General features: G+C 45.6%; 1 protein-coding gene across 1 annotated transcript in view; it reads left to right on the top strand.

The window, feature by feature from the left end:
• The window catches only part of CDH1 (cadherin 1), an 84,341-nt gene that overhangs the window by 33,728 nt on the left and 29,813 nt on the right, over window positions 1-20,800 (top strand). Inside the window, exon 3 of the mRNA XM_080828221.1 lies at window positions 16,028-16,257. Within this exon, the coding sequence (XP_080684347.1) occupies window positions 16,028-16,257 (230 nt within the window). The remainder of the gene's footprint in view (window positions 1-16,027; window positions 16,258-20,800) is intronic.

Genomic DNA, 20,800 nt, shown 5'->3' with positions numbered 1-20,800 from the left:
AAGTTTGTTTTATGGTAGTGCATAAAGAGCTTTCTCATTTGTTTTATAGCCACAGTAGTATTTCATTGGAAACTGAGAAAATCCCTGCAGTTTAATCCTCTGTTGATGGCGGTTTGAGTCATCTCCCATGATTTGCTGCTACAAACGATGCCATAGTGAATAACCTTGTACAGAGGTCATTTAGCGTGTGCACAGCGTTCCAGTTTTGATCATAGTGGAAAATGGAAGAGGCTGGCGTCTTCAAAGAGTTGCAACCAGGAAAATGAAAAGTCTGGAAACTGCTGCTGGGAGAGGTGCCACAGGTCCTTGTGGTAGTGGCAAACATACAGCTGCGTCTTGTGAGAGGGGACCGTGTGGCCCGTGTGGCCCGTGGCCGTGCTGCAGCTGATGGTAGAGCCCACATCTGGAGCCCTTGGGTTGGTCTTCATGTCCTTTTCATTTGTTTTATCTGCTTGGAATTCCTGGAGTGAGCACCCTGATCTGAGAGATACATGTGCTTTTTCCTGGCACGTGGAAGGAAGCAGGATGGGTTTGGGGCTTGCTTTCTCAGGGGCCCATGCAAAGGGACCCGCGGGGGCTGAGCAGTTACCTTTGGAGCCCGCTGAGCAGATTTAGCAAATGCTCTTGGAAGCCGCGGCCTTTCGCATCAATGCTTATTTGTTCTTGATAATGAAAAATGATGCTAGCATCTATTAAGAAAGAGAAAGCCTCCCCTTGTAAGCTTTATTGGACAAGTGAGCACTTGTTTCGGAGTCATCTGCAAACGCATGTGACCAAGAGACTCTGTGGGAAATGCCCAGCTTCTGCAGCTTTGGCTTCCCGCTGTTCTTTGGAACCGTTTGAGGAGTTTTGTTGCAAATGTCAGAGAAAGGCCCCATGCTTTTCTAGCACAGCCCACATTTGGAAAAGGTGCAAGCCTGCTCTGTGTTGTGAAAGAGATTTCCAGTCCTTGTTCCTGAGTTCATTGAAGGATTGCACATTCCGAACCCCACAGCAGATTTCTGGGTTTCCACAAGCGGAGTCAGCACATTTCTGAGTCACTCAGGGCTTGGGAAATGCTGCCCCCGGTTGGTACATACTGCTGTCCAGGTTGTGTTCGTTACAGGGAATAAGTCTGCTTTTAGCGGGCTGCCTCTGTGCCCAGCTTGGGTCTGCAGCCGGCTCACGTCGCTCTTCTGCCCCTGGAGCTTCTCTCCTTCTTCAAGGCAGAGCATGGCTAGCCTGGTGGCTCAGCCAGTGGTGGCTGGTCCTGGGTGTGAATTCTGCTTCAGACACTGAGCACCTCTGTGCCCTTGAGCAAATGACTGAAGCTTTTCTGGGCTTCTGGCTCATGAGCATGAAGGGATTAAAGAACCTCACCGGCTTTATAGCAGCTTGGGAGTCAAGGTTTGTTGAATGCTCAGCACAAATGCTCAGCACAATGCCTGCACGCAATGACTGTCTTTACATTGGGTGTTTACTCTTCTAATTATTATTGTTATTATTTAAAGATTTTATTTATTTATTTGACAGACAGAGATCACAAGTAGGCAGAGAGGCAGGCAGAGAGAGAGAGGAGGAAGCAGGCTCCCCACAGAGCATAGAGCCCGATGCGGGGCTGGACCCAGGACCCTGGGATCACGACCCGAGTCGAAGGCAGAGGCTTTCAGCCACTGAGCCATCCAGGCGCCCCTCTAATTATTATTAATTAAGAATTATTTATGGCTTCTCTTTTCCCTCCCCACTTTTTTGTGACTGTGACCTTGGCATTATTGACTGCATGGATTGCATCTTTTTTGAATCATGGGACTTTGACTCAAAGGAGACCCAAGTAACTTATTTTTGTTACAGGTTCATCCAAATGTAATTTGCATACCACACAGTTTACCACTGCAAGTGTACAGGGAGGTAATTTTTATAAATGTACCCAGCTGTGGGGCATCACCACAATCCACTTTTAGAATGCTTTTATTACCCCACATTCCCTCCTGCCTGTTGGTGCCCACTCTCCACCCTCAGCATTAGACAGCCACTGATCAGCTTGGTTTCTCCTATATTCTAGAATTTTCATATAGTAAGAGGGTACTCTTTAGTGCCATGCCCCAAACTAACTGAGTCCGGATCTCCAGGGCTGGTGATCTTTTCTAGTCTTTGGTCTTTCTTTTTCACTTAGTGTAATGCTTTTTAATTTTATTCATTTATTTGGCAGAAACTGCGAAAGAGGGAACACAAGCAGGGGGAGTGGGAGAGGAAGAAGCAGGGTCCCCATTGAGCAGGGAGCCCGATGCAGGGCTGGATCCCAGTACCCTGGGATCATGACCTGAGCCGAAGGCATATGCTTAATGACTGAGCCACCCAGGTGTCCCAGGTGTAATGCTTTTAAGGTTCATCATGCTTTTGCCCTCGGTAGTGTGTTGTTCCATTTTGTTGCAGAGTAATTATACCATGCATAGGTTAATTTTTTTTAAAATGGGTAAATGGAGAGAAAGAAGAAAGTTAGGAAAGAAGGTTCTTAAAAATATAGTAGTGTCCATACCCTAATTTTATTTCATTTTCAAAGTCATACAGCAAAGTTTTTATTTAAGTCATCTCTCCTATACCCAACATGGGGCTCGAACTCATGACCTCAAGATCAAGACTTGCATGCTCGACTGAGCCAGCCAGGCACTCCTGTACTTTAGTTTTAGAAAAAAGCAGGCTATCAGGGGATTGCAGGACAGGGGACATAAATTAATTAGGAGAGGAGTATAGACCAGAGTCTGAGGGACACATTATAAGCATAGAGAGTGTCTTTTCTGTATGGATGGGACCCTGAGGGCTTTGTGCTTTTGGCTTGTCTTTTTTTTTTTTTTTTTTGATTAAAAGTTTTTATTAGCACCACGCTCTAACCAACTGAGCTAACCGGCCAGCTCGTGATTAAAAGTTTTTATTGAGATAGACTTCAGATCATATATTACGCCCATTTAAAGTGTAGGATTTAAAAAATGTAGGATTCAGTGGCTTTTCAGTATATTCACAGTTGTGCAATCACAAATCATTTTAAAACATTTTCATCATCCAGAAAGAAATCTCTCACCCCATGACTGTCACCTCTCAGTTGTCTTTACCCCCAGACTCCAGTCTTAGGCAGCCACTAACTGATTTTTGGTCTATCGCTTTACTTACTCTGTGCATTTCATATAAATTGAACCATACAAAACATAGGCTTTTATGATTGGCTTCTCTCTCTCAGTGAGACGTTTTCAGGTTCATCCATGATGTAGCATGTATCTGTAATTCATTTCTTTTTATTGCTGAATGATACCGTCTTATATGGACAGACTGCATTTTTTATTTTTATTTTTTTTTAAAGATTTTATTTATTTACTTGTTAGAGAGAGAGAGAGAGAGAGAGAGTGAGCGAGCACAGGCAGACAGAGTGGCAGAGGGAGAAGCAGGCTCCCCGCGGAGCAAGGAGCCCGATGTGGGACTCGATCCCAGGACGCTGGGATCATGACCTGAGCCGAAGGCAGCCGCCCAACCAACTGAGCCACCCAGGCGTCCCCAGACTACATTTTTTAAAAGATTTTATTTATTTATTTGACAGAGAGAGAGACAGCGAGAGAGGAGGGAACACAGGCCCCTGGATAGGTTACATTTGATTGATCCGTCAGTTGAGGTTGTTTCTGCTTTTGGCTATTATGAATAATGCTGTGACGTCATGTGTGTTCTATTAATTTCTTCGTCTGATGGATACAAGGTGCTGCTTTTGAAAATAAAAAAAAAAAACCAACAACTAGGATTTGGGGAGAGGATAGAAAATGTGACTGAAGAGGGGTGCCTGGGTGGCTCAGTCAGTTAAGCATCCATCTCTTGATTTCGATGATCTCAGGTGGTGGGATCCAGCCCTGCATTGGCCCTGTGCTCAGCACGGTGTCTGCTTTTGCCTCTCCCTCTGCACCTCCTGCGCTCATGCTCTCTTTCAAATAAATAAATGAATAAAATGTTTAAAAACAAAACAAAATAAGAAAACTCCCCAAAAGTGATTGAGAAGACGTGAGCTGTGTGCATTTTTCCCATTATGGTAGCATCCCATGGCCTAGTATAAATGGAAGGGGATTCACTGCATCTGCTCACACCCTATGTCAGACCGTGATGGAGAAAAGAGGAGGTCCCAAAACAGATTCGGCTGTGGAGAAGCAAAACTGTGCAAGGATTAAGACTGTGGTCTTAGGGTTCAGCTAGACCTATATTTGCTGTGTGACTTTGGGAGAGACACTTAATATCTCTGAACCTTTACTAATGACATGGGAAATGATCCTTCCCTAACTGGTTGTTGTGATCATGAAAAGTGTGTATTCTGCCTCTTTCCTTGCACAAAGGGAGCTCCCTCTGGATGCTGTAAGCACCCGGGGAAGATTTAAAATATGCCCAGGCCTGGGTATTTCTAAAAACATCCCAGAGAATCTGTGTGTAGGGCATGTTAGACCCTGGTTGGAGATGATGTTAGGCATATTTTGGTCAAGGTGTTTTATTGCACAGGTGGGCAGCTAAGACCAAGGGAACCCTTCCTGCTGCATTAAGGACTTAGGCCTAGGATCTGGTCCCCAACCCCAGGCCTGTCATCTGCCTTTACCTGTGAGGGGTCAGCAGGAGCTAGAGGGAGGAAGGGTTCAGGTTCAGCTGCTTTGGAATTTGGAACATGGGGCCTTCCCTGGCCTCAGGGAAAGCAGCAGAAAGGAAGAATGGGCAGTGACTGTTGTGAGAGGGCGCCTTTTCTTTCTAATCAATAAGCAGACAGTTCCTGGAGTTGCCCAGGCCGGCCACAGGAATGCATCCTGGACTGCGGCCTGTGCGAATGATCAGTTACTGCTCCCCTATTTGGGCAGGCGGGCTGGGTGTTTGCACAGTTAACCTACGGCCAGAAGCCGGGACACGGAACTCGTGTGGAGCTGGAGGGCTGCCCCCACCTCCCCCGATTCTCTTTGTTCTTTTTGATGAAACCAGACTGGCTTCCCTCCCTCAGTCAGGGGAGAAGTCCCTGCCTCACCTCACAGCCGGCATGCTGCCAGCCGGCTCCTGTGAGAGTGAAGTTCAGTGTTTGCCCGCTTCCCTTTCTGAAGTGAGCGGAGACGGGATCTGTTGCTGGTGAGCGTTCACCCTGGAACACCGAAGCCAAGCCCTCTTCCTCTGACTTGAGCAGAGCAGCAGCCCCAGCCTCTCCAGCTGAGCTCTGGAGCCCCATTAGGACAGGAGTGTTGAGAGGACACTGAGGGAGGTTTTATCACTGGGTGCTGGCTCATTGCTGCACTGTCCAGTGGGGGCCTGGAAAGACAAAAGACTGAAACCTGAGTTCTTTTCTGGCCTTGATTATCAAAAGGATGCCGGGAACGGGGAGGCCCCCTGGCCCTCCTAGACCGGAGGAGTGGGAGCTGGTGCTGTGCGCTCAGGGCGTGTGGGAGCCCCGTACTAACGTCATTTTCCTTCCACTGGACAGTCAACCCTGGAGGACAGGGCTTGTTTCCTTTTGTGTTCATGGCTGAGTCTTCAGAACTAGAACAGCGCAGGTGTGTTAGGTGCGCAGGGCCTGAGCAGGCTCCCGGGACTGCCCCCCACCCTGCCATACGGCGCCCTGCCTCGCGTTGGCATGCAGCCAGAAACTGGGACGGTCTTTTCACAGGCCTGGTCTTGAGGCCTTCCCTAAATGCCCTTTCTTAAATTGTCCCCTCCACCCTGGCTCTGCATAAAGCCTTAGAACTTGCTTACCTGCTTATTTTCCTGTATTAGCACTTTTGATTCATGTAGGGTTCTTCATAACTTGGTAATTATCTTTTCCTTGCTGGAATGAAGCCCTTTGAGGGCAGGGACCTTACTTGGTCTAATGCTTTACTTCCCAGGCCTTAGAATCAGGCCTGGCAAAGAGTCAGGGCCCGGTAAATACTTACTGAACAAAGAATCCTTGAAGCAGTCCCTCAGAGGAGATGAGGACGTCCCCATTTCCAAAATGGGGAAATGGGTGCTCAAGGAAGATCAGAGTAACTTGCTTATGGTGGCATGAATGAAACAAAGCTGGATTTGAACCCGACTTGGTTTGACCCCCTTCACACAAATGTGCAACTATAAAAGTATTTGCACTAGGTTTTTACCAACTCCAGAAGTGCCATTTATGACATTTTTTACTGTGCTGATCAACATCCATGGTGTTTGCTCTCTGAGAAAACAACGCATCAGCCCAGGCAGAAACATGAGTAGGAAGCAAAATTCCACTGCCAGAGTGACCCGGGCGGCGTGACTAACCTTAAAACAAAGTGGGAGAAATAAGGGTGATGGGTCACCCCTTTAACCTTGCTAGCACGCATTCAAGGGTCCTCAGCTAATTTTTCCTTGATCTGTAACCTCACTTTTCTGTCTGCACTGATGCCCTGCTTCCCACCTGAGTCTGCTGTGGTTTTGTTTTTAAGATTTTATTTTTAAGTAATCTCCCACCCAGTGTCGGGCTCAAATTTACACCAAGGTCAAGAATCTCATTCTCTACTAACTGAGCCAGCTAGGCACCCCAGACTTCAATCTGTTCTTTTTTTTTTTTTTTTTCCCCTTTAAGATTTCATTTATTTATTTGTTAGAAAGAGAGCGAGAGCAAGCAGAGAGAGAAGTAGGTTTCCCACTGAGTAGGAAGCCTGATGCAGGACTCACTCCCAGGATCCTGGCATCATGACCTGAGCCAAAGGCAGATGCTTAACAGACTGAGCCACTCAGGTGCCCCCTTAGCCTGTTTTAATGGAAAACATGTGAAGGAACCGCTTCCTTACTTCCTACCCAGGTGGGGTTCATTGTTGATGTCTGTTTTTAGGGTGTTTGTTAAATGCAGAGACCACTTACTACTTTTAAAAAATGTATATTCGTTTATTTTGTTTCAAGTTTTTATTGAAATTGTAATTAGTTAACATAGTGTAATAGTGGTTTCAGGAGTAGAATTTAGTGATTCATCTCTTACAGCACCCAGTGCTCATCACAAGTGCCCCCCTTAATACCCATCACTCTCTTAGCTCCTCCCCCACCTCCCCTGCAGCAGCTGTCCTCTATAGTTAGTAGTCTCTTCTGGTTTGCCTCCTTCTCCCTTTTTTCCCCCCTTTCCCCGTGTTCATCTGTTTCATTTCTTAAATTTCACAGGTGAGGGACGTCATAGGGTATTGTCTTTCTGTGACTTATTTCTTGTACCATAATACACTCTTTCCACCAGTGTCACTGCAGGTGACAAAACTTCATTCTTTTTGATGACTGAGTAATATTCCATTGTGTGTATGTGTAGACACACCACATCTGAGACCACGTATAATTTGTTCTGGGCAAGGACATACTGGGAGGCAGACTGAATGAGAGTAAACTTCCCATCCCTGAGATCCCACGGGAGCTGCCTGTCAACCTGGGAGACTGGGTGGGGCGTGGGCACCCCAGCTGACAGCATTCGGGGAGCACATCACCCAGATTTTGTGGACACCAGCTGCAAATCCTGCTCATCTACCAGGAAAATGCAAGCTGCTTACCTTCCCCCAGAAAAATGTCTGAGGTTTATGGTGATTGATGAGAGGAACTTCGACTTATTTTAGCTTCTGTAATGTGGTGATCGACAGCGGAACATTCTTGGATCTGAAATTTAGCTTCCTCTTTCGCTTGGCTCTCTGACTGTCCCTGTTTCTCTGTGGCCCCGAGACTGGAACAGCGTTCCTTCAAGGAGAGAGGGAGAGTGAGAGAGAGAGTGTGTGTGTGTGTGTGTGTGTGTGTGTGTGTGTGTGTGAGAGAGAGTGAGAGAGAGAGAGAGAGAGAGAGAGAGATGGAGATAAGGGACGCTTTGTTACTACTATTACAGATACTCCTCCTGTCCTGTTCTCTTGTGGGAACTAACTTGCAGGTATCCATTCAGTTAGGAACTAGTGACAGGCGGCTTATCAATACTGAAGGGGGTTAACTCCTGACAGTGGCCTCACACCATAGACTCTGCCGCTTCGTGGCTGTGTGGCTAGGTCAGGTCTCGCCACTGAGACTTCTGAGCTTCAGTTTCCTCATCAGTTTCCTCATTTATTAGCCAGGGCTGCTAAATTCCTACCACCCAGGCCCAGTGTATCAAGTGTGGCTATTAGGTTGTAATATCAGGCTGCTAGTTGATAGCAAATGGACACATACAGATACTTACCAGGGCTGAAAAGATAATCTTCCTAGTATAACTTGACTCTCCGTCTTCCCGAATGTAACCAGCCTGGGGGCCTGATCATCCTTTCCTTTCCTTTCCTTTCTTTCTTTCTTTCTTTTTTTTTTTTTTTAAGATTTTATTTATTTATTTAATAAAGTGAGGGGGAATGGGCCCCTGTGTGACTCAGTCGGTTGGGCATCTGCCTTCAGCTCAGGTCATGATCCCAGGTCCTGGGGTTGAGCCCGATGTTGGGCTCCCCTGCTCAGTGGGGAGTCTGGCTTCTCCCTCTGCCTCTCGTAAATAAATAAATAAATAAATAAAATCTTAGAGAGAGTGAGGGAGAGCGCACAAGTGGCTAGGAGGGGCGGAGGGAGAGGATGAAGCAGACGCCCCGCTGAACAGGGAGCCCGACCTGGGGCTCCATCCCAGGACCCTGTGCTGAAGGCAGATGCTTAACCGACTGAGACATCCAGGCACCCCAATCGCCTTTATTAAACATGCTGTGTGTGTGTGTGTCTGTGTGTGTGCTCACATGCATGCTGATCGTGGGTGCTCAGTGAACCTATAAGGTTGGGTAATTTCATGGACACCCATCAAAGGAGGATGTTCCAGAGTCACCCAGTGGCATCAAAGAAAATGAAATCTAGAAAGAAATTTTATAGGCGGTGGTATCCACGGAGAATTAGGGCTTTGTGGTTAGAGTTAGAAACACCACTCCTACTCAGCAAAAAGAAGCTCCTGCCTAGCTAAGTGATAATGTCTATCTCTCCAGGATTCCTTTAATCCATCAAGTTAAACTTTTTGTCTTTTTTTTTTTTTTTTAAGAATTTTATTTATTTATTTGACAGAGAGAGAGATCACGAGTACACAGAGAGGCAGGCAGAGAGAGAGGGGGAAGCAGGCTCCCCGCTGGGCAGAGAGTCCGACGCGGGGCTCAATCCCGGGACCCTGAGTTCATGACCTGAGCCGAAGGCAGAGGCTTTAACCCACTGAGCCACCCAGACGCCCCAAACTTTTTGTCTTTTATCTTCAGTTTTTAAGTTAGAAACCAAAGTCCTTGGTTTGGGGTATGCAGTGGCTCCATGACCCCCAGGAGCCTCAGAAGGCTCTCTGATCTTGTGTGTGCGACCTTCTCTTAAGGCTGAGTGCTCAAGTTCAAATGGTCCTTGAAATAAATCTAAATGCAGGGTTCTATGGTGTTGGCTGTGGGAAGTGTATTCCAACGAGAGAGAAACAATCCATAATGCGTGCCTTTGTGTGTAGTGTGGGGGAAACACTGCTTTTAAGCAGTTGCTGCTAAGAGACTGGGTTATCCCACTGGTTACCAAATAACTCAACTATGGTTAGCTGGCTTTGATTGTGGTTCCCTATTCTTAAATTTCAACATCTCCCAGAAATATATGAAGGCTTTTGAGACTGTCTGGTTTCTACCCACTCACATTCCAGCTATGGGGTTTGGCGGGGGGTGGAAGAAGAAACGGAATCCTTAAAAAAGGACTGTTTGAGCCACAATGGCAATTGCAAGCAAAGAATGTTGCTCAGCACTCAAAGCCCTGCCCTGGGACCAAAAGCTTTTCATGAACTTGGGTTTAATTTTTAGTTTGAACCTAAGTCATTTCTGCCAAGTAAGTTAGAAAATAGGGCACTTAACGGGATGATAACGCACGAGAATCACGATATGTTTCTCCAGTGTGCTCTCCACGCTGTGCACCTCCAAGGGGTGCCTGGGTGGCTCAGTGGGCTAACCATTTCACTTTGGCTCAAGTCATGATCTCAGGGTCCTGGGATTGAGCCCCCCATGGTGGGCTCCCTGCTTAGCGGGGAGTCTGCCTCTCCCTCTCCGTCTGCCCCCTCTCCCACCTGTGTTCTCTCTCTCTCTCTCTCTCAAATAAATAAATAAAATCTTTAAAAAACACACTTTCAGGAGCACCTGGGTGGCTCAGTGGGTTAAAGCCTCTGCCCTCGGCCCAGGTCATGATCCCAGGGTCCCGAGATCGCGCCCCGCATCGGGCTATCTGCTCAGCAGGGAGCCTGCCCTCTCTCTTTCTCTGCCTGCCGTTCTGTCTACTTGTGATCTCTGTCTGTCAAATAGATAAATAAAATCTTAAAAAGAATTTAAAAAAAATACACTTTCAAAAAGTCATCTTTGTCATTTAAAAAGTTTTCTTTTTCTTTTTCTTTTTTTTTTTAAGATTTTATTTATTTGAGAGAGAGAACAAGCACAAGCAGGGAGAGTGACAGGCAGAGGGAGAAGCAGGATCCCCACTGAGCAAGGAGCCCGATGTGGGACTTGATCCCAGGACCCTGGGATCATGATCTGAGCCGAAGGCAGGAGCTTAACCGACTGAGCCACCCAGGCGTCCCAAAAAGGAGTTTTCTTTAATCGTAATGCACAATATAATATGTACAAAGATAAAAAAGGAAAATATGTTAGAAAAAACCCCAGCCACACTCTGAATCTCCTGCCTCCAGCCTCCACCCTAATTACCATTAACCTCCTGGTGGGTAAAATTCCCTACTGCTCTGGGATGTTTTTAAACATTCCCACCCCCCCTTAATAAATGTTCCTTGGGTGCCTGGGTGGCTCAGTGGGTTAAAGCCGCTGCCTTCGGCTCAGGTCATGATCCCAGCGTCCTGGGATCGAGCCCCGCATCGGGCTCTCTGCACAGCAGGGAGCCTGCTTCCTCCCTTCTCTCTCTGCCTGCCTCTCTGCCTACTTGTGATCTGTCTGTCAAATAAATAAATAAAATCTTTTAAAAAAAATAAATAAATGTTCCTTTTTATTATTGCTAGGAAGCATATCCCCGTTTTGCCAATAGGAAACAGTGGTGAAGAACACTCACCTTGGAGCCATACAGTCCAGCCCCTCCCCTCACAAGCATATATGTTAGGACAAAGAAAGTGGAGGTAGCTGGAGGAATTGGACTTAAAGAGCTTCAGTGCAAGGGTATGGCTTGCAGAGAGTTGTGTGAAGCAGTGTTTAGGAGCGAGAATTCTTAGACTGCCTGGGTTTTAGTTTCAGCTCTGCAGCTTAGGAGCTGCCTCAGTTTCCCCACATGTAAAAAGGGAACACTGGTAGTATCCACTTCATAGAGGTCTGGGGTGAAGTGAGTTAATATTGGTAAAGGGCTTAGAATGGGGCCTGGCACGTACGTTCTACAAATGTTCAAATGTATTAAGAGAACAGGAGGTCAGAGGTAGTTGAAGCTCTTAGTTGAGGCTGTGGTTTTTGATGGTGATGATATTATTGTGGTGAAAAGATTCTCAGGGGCTCCTGGGGGACTCAGTTGGTTAACCATTTGCCTTCAGCACAGGTCATGATCTCGGGGTGCTGGGAACGAGCCCCACATCAGCTCCCTGCTCAGCAGGGAGCCTGCTTTTCCTTCCCCCTCCAACACCCCCCCCCACTCTTGTTCTTTATCTCAAAAAAGCAAGATCTTAAAAAAGAAAAAAAAAAAAAGATTTCACACCTAGAGGTGGCCACCCGGGTTCTTAGCTCTTGTTACCGGGATTGATTTCTAGACCTAGTGACCAAATGACAGGTTTTAGGAAAGGAGATCATTCTGACTCAAAGAATACTTAATTCCTTGCTAGTTTTATTTTTGTTTAATTTTCTATTGTGAAACGTTAAAATATACCCAGTTCCCATGTCCAATCCTTTTCAATACTTTGCTGTTCTTGTTCGCCTTCACAGGCTGATGGTAGTGGTCACTGTGGCTCTGAGACACTGCCCGGCCTTTGTCAGGGGTGAAGCAAGCCTCCTAGAGCCTTCCTGGAGCTGGAGATTCATTCCCTCATCTTGCCTGTAATTTCTGGTTTATCAGCCCAGAGGATCAGGTTGCACAGAAAGATAATGGGCCTTAATGAGCACCTGGAAATTCAAGTTAGGGTTCCACACACTTCTTTGTCACTTCTCAAAGGGTGGGGCTTAGCCACCATTAAGACAAGATGCCCCAAACGGGTTAAGCACCTTGGATCAAAGTTATTTGCAAAACCATTTTCAGTTTTTCAGGCTGCCGCCCTCTGGACAAGTCTAGTCCTGCTTGTCCCAACTTTCACTGCCCTGATTGGGGCCAGCTGGGGGAAGGAATTAATTTGTTGTGATAGGCAGGGGCAGCTCTGGCTCCCTGTTTATGCGACAACCCCCAGACCCTCCAGACTCACCCCATTGCTTCTGCTGGGTTGGGTTTGGGGGGAGGGTTATTTGAAAAACATCTTGTTTTGCTGGTTTGAGATGGAATTCCTATGTTTGACATAAAAGGCAGTACCTGCCCATCCTTGAAGGACTTATACATTTCTTCTTGCTTCTCCGGTCATTTTATGGTTTCTCTGCTCATTTAGCAGATACTTGACTTGTGGCAAATACTTCAGGTTTGTCTACCCAAATGTACAGAAATAATAATTACCATTTTCTACTCGCATTGCTCTTCCATGTTCAAAATGTGATCACATTCACTGTCTCTGTTAATCTTCACAAAAACCCTGAAGAGGTAGGCTCCATCAGTGATGGTGACTGAGGCCCAGAGAAGTTAAGCATGTTGTTTAAGGCCACTCAGCACAACATGGTGGGATCTGGGTTTATTATTTGACCACAAGACTCAGACCGGCCCTTTCTTCTTGTCCCTCTTCCTGTCATTTACTGCAGCATTCCCCTGCTCACCCCACCCTCACTCCTTCAAGTTTGGGATGTGAGTTAATAAAACCAGAATTAGGGGTACCTGGGTGGCTCAGTGGGTTAAAGCCTCTGCCTTCGGCTCAGGTCATGGTCTCAGGGTCCTGGGATCGAGTCCTGTGTTAGGCTCTCTGCTCAGCGGGAGCCTGCTTCCCCCTCTCTCTCTGCCTGCCTCTCTGCCTACTTGTGGTCTCTGTCAAATAAATAAGTAAAATCTTAAAAAAAATTAATAAAACCAGAATTAGAAGTGAGGGTAGAGGTGAAGGCATGGTTTTGATTTTTGTTTTTGCAAACAGCGGGGAGAGAGGGTTGGGTGGGTGATTATTTGAAGGACCCAGCTCCCTTCCTGTGAACTCTCTCTTTGTTCGGCCAGGTAGCGACTCCAGCACAAGGTGGTCCTAGATTTCCCTGGATTCTAGCTAGGAGGCAAAATGATTCTTCCAAATAACCAAGGCCTAACAGGGTCTCTTCAAGGGCAGCGGACTGTAATCATGACACTGAGTAACTCAGGTTGAGGGCCAGTCCCCGCTCTGCCCTTCACCTGGTTACTGGATGTCAGGCAAATTTCTTAACCTCTCTGTGCCTTCGTCTTCAAAAGGGGATGATGGTGGTGCTTACCTTCCCACAGCAGTCACTGGCTTCTCTGGCAAGGGCGGGGCTGTTGGCTTCAGAAACATTTGCAAGGGTGGCCCCTGGTGGAAAAAATGGAAAATTGCAACCCAGGTATGGAGGATGGTTGTAGGGCTTTCTGGCAGAGACCTGATACTCATGAATGGAGAGGTGTCTAGCTGTGTTAAAATAGATTGAAGAGCAGGAATTTTTATAAGAGACCACTTGGACAAAATAGAAATTCCACTGGAGAAATGAAGGGCAAGTATTTGAGAAGGATGAGAACAGGCCACCTTGAGAGTTTCGTGGAATGAACTGTTTTAATTGGCTGTTCTCTCTGCCTCTTGGGCCCCTGAGCCAGGTTTCTGCAAGACTTGCCCCTTCAGATCTCAGTTCTGCCACCTCCACCTAGGAAGACCTGTTCTCACCATCCAGTACGAGTCACACCTTTCTGAATCCCCTTGTCCCATCACTTCTTCATCATCATCTTCTAATTTTAACTTTTAAAAAAATACATGCCATGCTCAGCATGGAGTCGAACATGGGGTGCGACATGGGACTTGAACTCACGACCTTGAGATTAAGACTTGAGCTGAGGGGTGCCTGGGTGGCTTATTTGGTTAAGCATCCAACTCTTGATTTTGTCTCAGGTCATGATCTCAGGGTCCTGGGATCGAGCCCCACATCAGGCTCCATGCTCAGCGCAGAGTCTGCTTGTCCTTCTCCCTCTGCTCCTTCCCCCACACTCTCTCTCTCTCTCTTAGATAAATAAATAAATAAATAAATAAATCTTAAAAACAAACAAACAGGACCTGAGCTGAGATCAAGAGCCAGATGCTTAACCTACTGAACCACCCAGGTGGCCCCCACCTCCCCATCATTCTTATATCACTGTCTTTAATTCCTTTATATCTGTCACTCATCACTACCTGAAGTTATTGATTTCTGTATTTGTTCATATTTTCCACAACAGTGTAAGCTCAGTGAGAGCAGGTGCATTGTCGGTCTTGTTGACAAGCTTGTCTCTAGAGCTCAGCGCAGTTTCTGGCATATGGCTTGGTGAACCCTGGAGAATGAGTTCTTGGGGATCCTGATGTTTAGTGTAAACATTTTTCACCACAACATCTCCAGCTTTGGGTATCGGTAGTTCTTAAGTTTTAATACATCGATAGCTATAAAGTTTGAAGTAGAGTTTTGAAATCATTGGTCGTAACATTCCCTCACCCAAGTATTCTTTCTCTCTCTCTCTTTTTTTTAATCCTTCTCTGTCTTCTGCATTTATTTGCTGCCCTGTGTGATCAGATTGAAGATAACTCATTATCTCCCCTAACCAGATGATCAGTTTCACTTCCCTGGCAGATTGCAAGCAGGCATTAACCTCTGGATGCTTCAGTTAATAAGCACATAGTCAGCACTCACTACGTATTTGGGGTTATCAGTGTCTTTTGTGGAATAATCATAAGGGTTGAATAAATGATTAAGCAAAGCCACATTTCTTTTTTTTTATAAACATATAATGTATTTATATCCCCAGGGGTGCAGGTCTGTGAATCGCCAGGTTTACACACTTCACAGCACTCACCATAGCACATACCCTCCCCAATGTCCATAACCCTACCCCCCCTCCCGACCCCCCTCCCCCAGCAACCCTCAGTTTGTTTTGTGAGATTAAGAGTTACTTATGGTTTGTCTCCCTCCCGATCCCATCTTGTTTCATTTATTCTTTTCCTACCCCCCAAACCCCCATGTTGCATCTCCACTTCCTTATATCAGGGAGATCATATGATAGTTGTCTTTCTCCAATTGACTTATTTCACTCAGCATGATACCCTCTAGTTCCATCCACGTCATCACAAAAGCCACATTTCTTTTTAAAGTTTTTTTTCTTTTTTTAAAGATTTTATTTATTTTGAGAGTATACATATATGCACGCTAGTAGCAGGGAGGGGTAGAGGGAGAGAGAGAATCTCGGTCTCAGGGGAGTCGCTCTTGTTGCCTTCGTTCTGTAGTTGGGTAGTCTGAGGCGCAGGGAGGTTAAGTACTTGGCCCAAGGTCACAGAGTTAATAATAAGCAGAGCTGGGACTTGAACACAGTTACTCTCTTCCTCTCTTAAGCATCATGCCATGTGCCTCTCTTTTATTATCTGCCACTGTTAATTGAAATGTAAACTCTTATTTGAATGTAGACCCTCCACAACGTCTCACTGTACCTTAGTCTCTAACCTTTGAACTTCGTAAGAATTCTGTCTCTTTTATTCCGTGGTCTGTTTTCATATTGTCAGGAGCCAGCTGAAGGAGAGGCCCCTTTTTGGCTTTTGAAAAAAAGTTACTTTCTAAACAGGTTACTGTTTGCATTTTACAAGCAGCTAAGAAAGAAATGAGACCATGTTTAACAGTCCCCCTGGAATGCTGAGCAACATCATAACGATATTGGTGACTTTGCCATCTTTCTGTTCTGTCCCCACATTGGGTTGTTCTGCTTGTGTTTGTTTTGTGTGAGTCAGGCTTTTGGTGGGTAAACCAAGTTCACTTTGGAGAGAAGGGATGCTCTTGTGTTGACTCTGCCACATTTCCTAATCCCTGTAATTTATGCCCTGCAGTGAGTTTTGAAGGATGCACTGGCCGGCCAGGGACAGCCTACAGTGCTGATGACACACGATTCAAAGTGAACGCAGATGGTGTGGTGACCGTCAGGCGGCCTCTACAACTTCATAAACCGGAGCTGAGTTTTCTGGTCCATGCCTGGGACTCCAGCCGCAGGAAGCTCTCTGCCAGAGTCACGCTGAAGGCAGCCGAGCACCGTGACCACCATCACCGCCACCACCGTCATGTATGTTGGAGTGTTTCTTGGAAGTTCACTCTTGTTTTAAGTCTGTTGCCCAATCTGACTTCTCTGCCATTGGCACCTTTCACATTTGGGGCTGGATAGTTTTTCTTTGATGTTCAGCAGCCTCCCTGCCGTTAGCCCTCTGGACAGATACCAGTAGCACTCTCCTAGTTGTCACAACCAAAAATGTCTCCAGGCATGGCCAGTGCCAGCTGCGGTAGAGGGTGGGGGTGTTGTGGAATCCCCCTAGTTGAGACCACTGGTTTCACTGAACTAATTCTTTTTTTTTTTTTTTAAGATTTTATTTATTTATTTGACAGAGAGACCACAAGTAGGCAGAGAGGCAGGCAGAGGAGAAAGCAGGCTCCCCACTGAGCAGAGAGCCCGTTGCGGGGCTCAATCCCAAAATGCTGAGATCACAACCCGAGCCGAAGGCAGAGGCCCAACCCACTGAGCCACCCAGGCGCCCCTGAACTAATTCTTACTGGGAATTTTTTTTTGTGTTTGGGTGGGGAGGGATCAGGTGGAATGACGGCAAGGTGTTAATATCTTTGTTTCTGTCAGTAATAGAAAATAGTGGGTAAGAATGTGGACACTGTCTGGGATTGAATCATAATCCTGCCACTCACTACCTGAGTAGCTGGGGGAGAGTTCACTTAAGGAATTTCAATCACAAAGAGGTTACCTGTAATGTAGAGAAGAGTGACTGCAGGAATTAATACATGTGAAACGCTGTAATATGTTAGGCATATAGTAAGTACTCAGTAATTGCTCATTTTCTTTTTCTTAGAGGAAGAATGAATAAGAGATCTATTCTCTGATCATTTTATTCTTTTTATTACTTTGATACTTAGGTAACATTTTTTTCTGTCTTTTTTTTTTCCATTTCATTTTACTCTTTGTGTTTCTACTGGGGGGGGGGGTCTTGGGATGGGACGAGAAGAATCAGTGGGAAGCTTTTGTTCCATTGGACTGTAATCTGCACAAGATCCTTCCTTGTCGTATTTGTAGTGCACGTCCCACAGCCTGGCATGCACCAGGAACCCTGTAAATATTGAATGGACAGATGGGTGAATTGGCCATGAATGGAAGGATATATATCTGCCCAGTTCTTGGCAGCAGTGTTTCTGGGTATTATTACCCAAGCAGACACCTTTGCTAGTTTCTAAACTGTTCCCATGGTGCTTCCTACCAGAATGTCTTTCTGGAGGCTGTTCAGTTGTGTTCTGGTACTGCCTTAAGAATACAGAACATATTGGAAGTACCAAGGTCTTTAAGGCTGGCTTCTGTTTTTCTCCCCAAAGATAGTTGAGATTGCAGGAGCTTAATAGTCTTGATAGATACATTCTTTTCTCCCAGATCTACATCTTTTCTGGTAGACCAGAAAAATGAACAACTTAGTAGCAGTTTATTTATTTATTTATATTTTTTAAAAGATTTTTTTTAAAGATTTTATTTATTTATTTGACAGACAGAGATCACAAGTACACAGAGAGGCAGGCAGAGAGAGATAGAGAGGAGGAAGCAGGCCCCTGCTAAGCAGAGAGCCCGATTCGGGGCTCGATCCCAGGACCCTGAGATCATGACCTGAGCCGAAGGCAGAGGCTTAACCCACTGAGCCACCCAGGCGCCCCTTAGTAGCAGTTTATTAACATAACTCCTTGACTCAAGTCTCCAGCTGATTCCATCGTTTATGTAAGTTCAGCATGGTGAGTTCTTGCTGGACAACTGTGTGTGGAAGGCTCCTATGACTAAAAGATAAGTTTTGAGCTTGTTTTTTTCAAACTTTTCCTGCCTACTTCTGCCAGTTTTGCCTCTGTCTCTCTTTTTGTTGTATCATGAGGAGGTTCAAATGCATATTATAGAAAATGATAAATGACAGTGGCTTATTCAAAATGGAGTATTTCTCTGTCCAGTTGAAGAAATTCAAGGGTAAGTTGTGGCAGTACGGAGACCCCACAGTCATTAGGAGCCCGGGTTACTCTTTCCCTTTCTCTTCTGCCAACCTCAACATACAGCTTCCGTCCTCAAGGGTACCGCGTGATCCAAAATGGCTGCTGGTGCTGTAGTCCTCAAATCTTCATTCTAGATGGTAAGGAGAAAGGAAGAAAGCAAACAAAAGCATCACTCAGTTGTCTGCCTGCCTTTTTAAAGAAGTCTTTATGGAATTCATTTTTAAAGATTAAAAAAAATTAATCTCTACACCCAACATGTGGCTTGAACTTAGAACTCCAAGATCTAGCATTGCTTGGCCTTGTAATTGAGGTAGCCAGTCACCCACTTTGTGGAATTTTTTTTTTTAAGTCATTTGTTTGACAGAGAGATAACAAGAGAGCACAAGCAGGGGGAGCAGCAGGCAGAGGGAAAGGGAGAAGCAGGCTCCCCATGGAGCAGGGAGCCTGATGCAGGGGCTTCCCAGGACCCTGATATCATGACCTGAGCTGAAGGCAGACGCTTAACCAGCTGAGCCACCCAGGGATCCCATCCTAGTACCCCCCACCCCCACCACCGTTGTGGAATTCTTAAGCAAATAAGGCTTATATCTCACTGGTTGGAACTTGACCTCATGGCCATACCTAGCTGTAAACGCAGTAAAGGAAGTGTACTCTCTTACTTGAACACAGTGCTGGATACAAAACTGTATCTATATCTGTATCTATATGGAGAGAGACAGGTATAGATACTTCGGGGTTTGTTCATTTTTCACAATCTTTTTTTTTTTTTTTTTTTAAGATTTTATTTATTTATTTGACAGAGATCACAAGCAGGCAGAGAGACAGAGGAGGAAGCAGGCTCCTTGCCAAGCACAGAGCCCGATTCGGGACTCGATCCCAGGACCCTGAGATCATAACCTGAGCCAAAGGCAGAGGCTCAACCCACTGAGCCACCCAGGCGTCCCGGGGTTTGTTCATTTTTAAATAAGAAAGGGAGAGTGGATATTGAGTGGTACATGGCAAACATAGCTGCTGAGGTTCACTTTGGTTCGTTTCTAGTTCAAGAGACCCTGTGGGTCCTGCATTAGGAGAAGGGGTAGTGGGGGGCCCTGGACTGGCTCAGTTGGTAGAGCATGGAACTCTTGATCTTGGGGCTGTAAGTTAAGTGCTGTGTTGGGTGTAGAGATTACTTTAGGGCGCCTGGGTGGCTCAGTGGGTTAAACCCTCTGCCTTCGGCTTGGGTCGTGATCCCAGGGTCCTGGGATCGAGCCCCATGTTGGGCTTTCTGCACGGCAGGGAGCCTGCTTCCCTTCCTCTCTCTGCCTGCCTCCCTGCCTACTTGTGATCTCTATCAAATAAATAAATAAAATCTTTAAAAAAAATTACATTAAAATCTTTTAAAAAAAAATAAAAGGAAGGGTGACACTCCCACTTCTTTAATTCTTATGAAATACATAGATCTTACATATATCAAAACATGCTATGTACTATGTATATAAATATCTACACACACAGTTTTTGTCAGTTATGCTTTTTAACTTTCTGGTTTTTTAATCTTTGGTAGATTTTCTCAGTCTGGTATGAATTTTTTCTGAGGGACGAATTCCATGCTCAGTATGTTTAGGCATGGTTCTCTTTAATGTCACATGAAGATATTAATGTCCTCTTGCCAGTGTTCATCATTTCTTTATTCTTTTTCTCTGAAAATACTCCACAGTTCTGATGTCAGCACCACGTGCCCTTTGTCTTCCTCTTCAGCGTGGCAGATGAATCTGGGTTCATGCACTGATGCTGTACACTCAACGTGGCTGTGTGAGATGGCCCTGTTTAGGCTTAGGATACATTTGCAGACAGTCATTTGAAGACTTTGTTCCTGGGCTGTATCTAATCCCAAACTCACATCCATTAAAAGCATAGCTCAGTGTTTGCCAACCTGTCATTATGACCATTTTGTTGAGCATTTATGTTTCAAGAGCTATTCTAAGTGCTTTATTTGCAATACTAGTAGCTCATTTAATCCTTCCAATGATACCCCATTATTAGGGAACTGTGGAACAGAGTAAAACAATGTCCCCAGGAGTTGTAAATGCCATAGTGAGGATTTACAGATAGGCAGCCTGGTTCTGCGGCTTGCCCTTGGCTCAGGAGGGACTACTTCTCTGGAATATTAATAATCCAAGGACGTGGAGAGAGAGAGAGAGAGAGAGTGTGTGTGTGTGTGTGTGTGTGTGTGTATGTAAGACCAGTATGTAGGAATGCAGTACTGAGAAGGATTCTGAGATGATACCTTATCTTAACTCATGTCTATCTTGTGCATTTTTAGGGGCGCCTGGGTGGCTCAGTGGTTTAGGCCTCTGCCTTCGGCTCGGGTCATGATCCCGGCGTCCTGGGATCGAGCCCCGCATCAGGCGCTCTGCTCAGTGGGGAGCCTGCTTCCTCCTCTCTCTCTGCCTGCCTCTCTGCCTACTTGTGATCTGTCTGTCAAATAAGTAAATAAAAAATTAAAAAAAAATTTTTTTTTTAAATTTGTATTAGCAGAACTATATAGAAAAATTTCTATATAGCAGAACTATATAGAAAAAAATTGTTCTGCTTAAGGCATACTTGGGAAT

This window comes from Martes martes (assembly GCF_963455335.1).
Source record: "Martes martes genome assembly, chromosome: 17".
NCBI classification, from domain to species: Eukaryota; Metazoa; Chordata; class Mammalia; order Carnivora; family Mustelidae; genus Martes; species Martes martes.
This window is presented reverse-complemented; position numbering and strand designations above follow the sequence as displayed.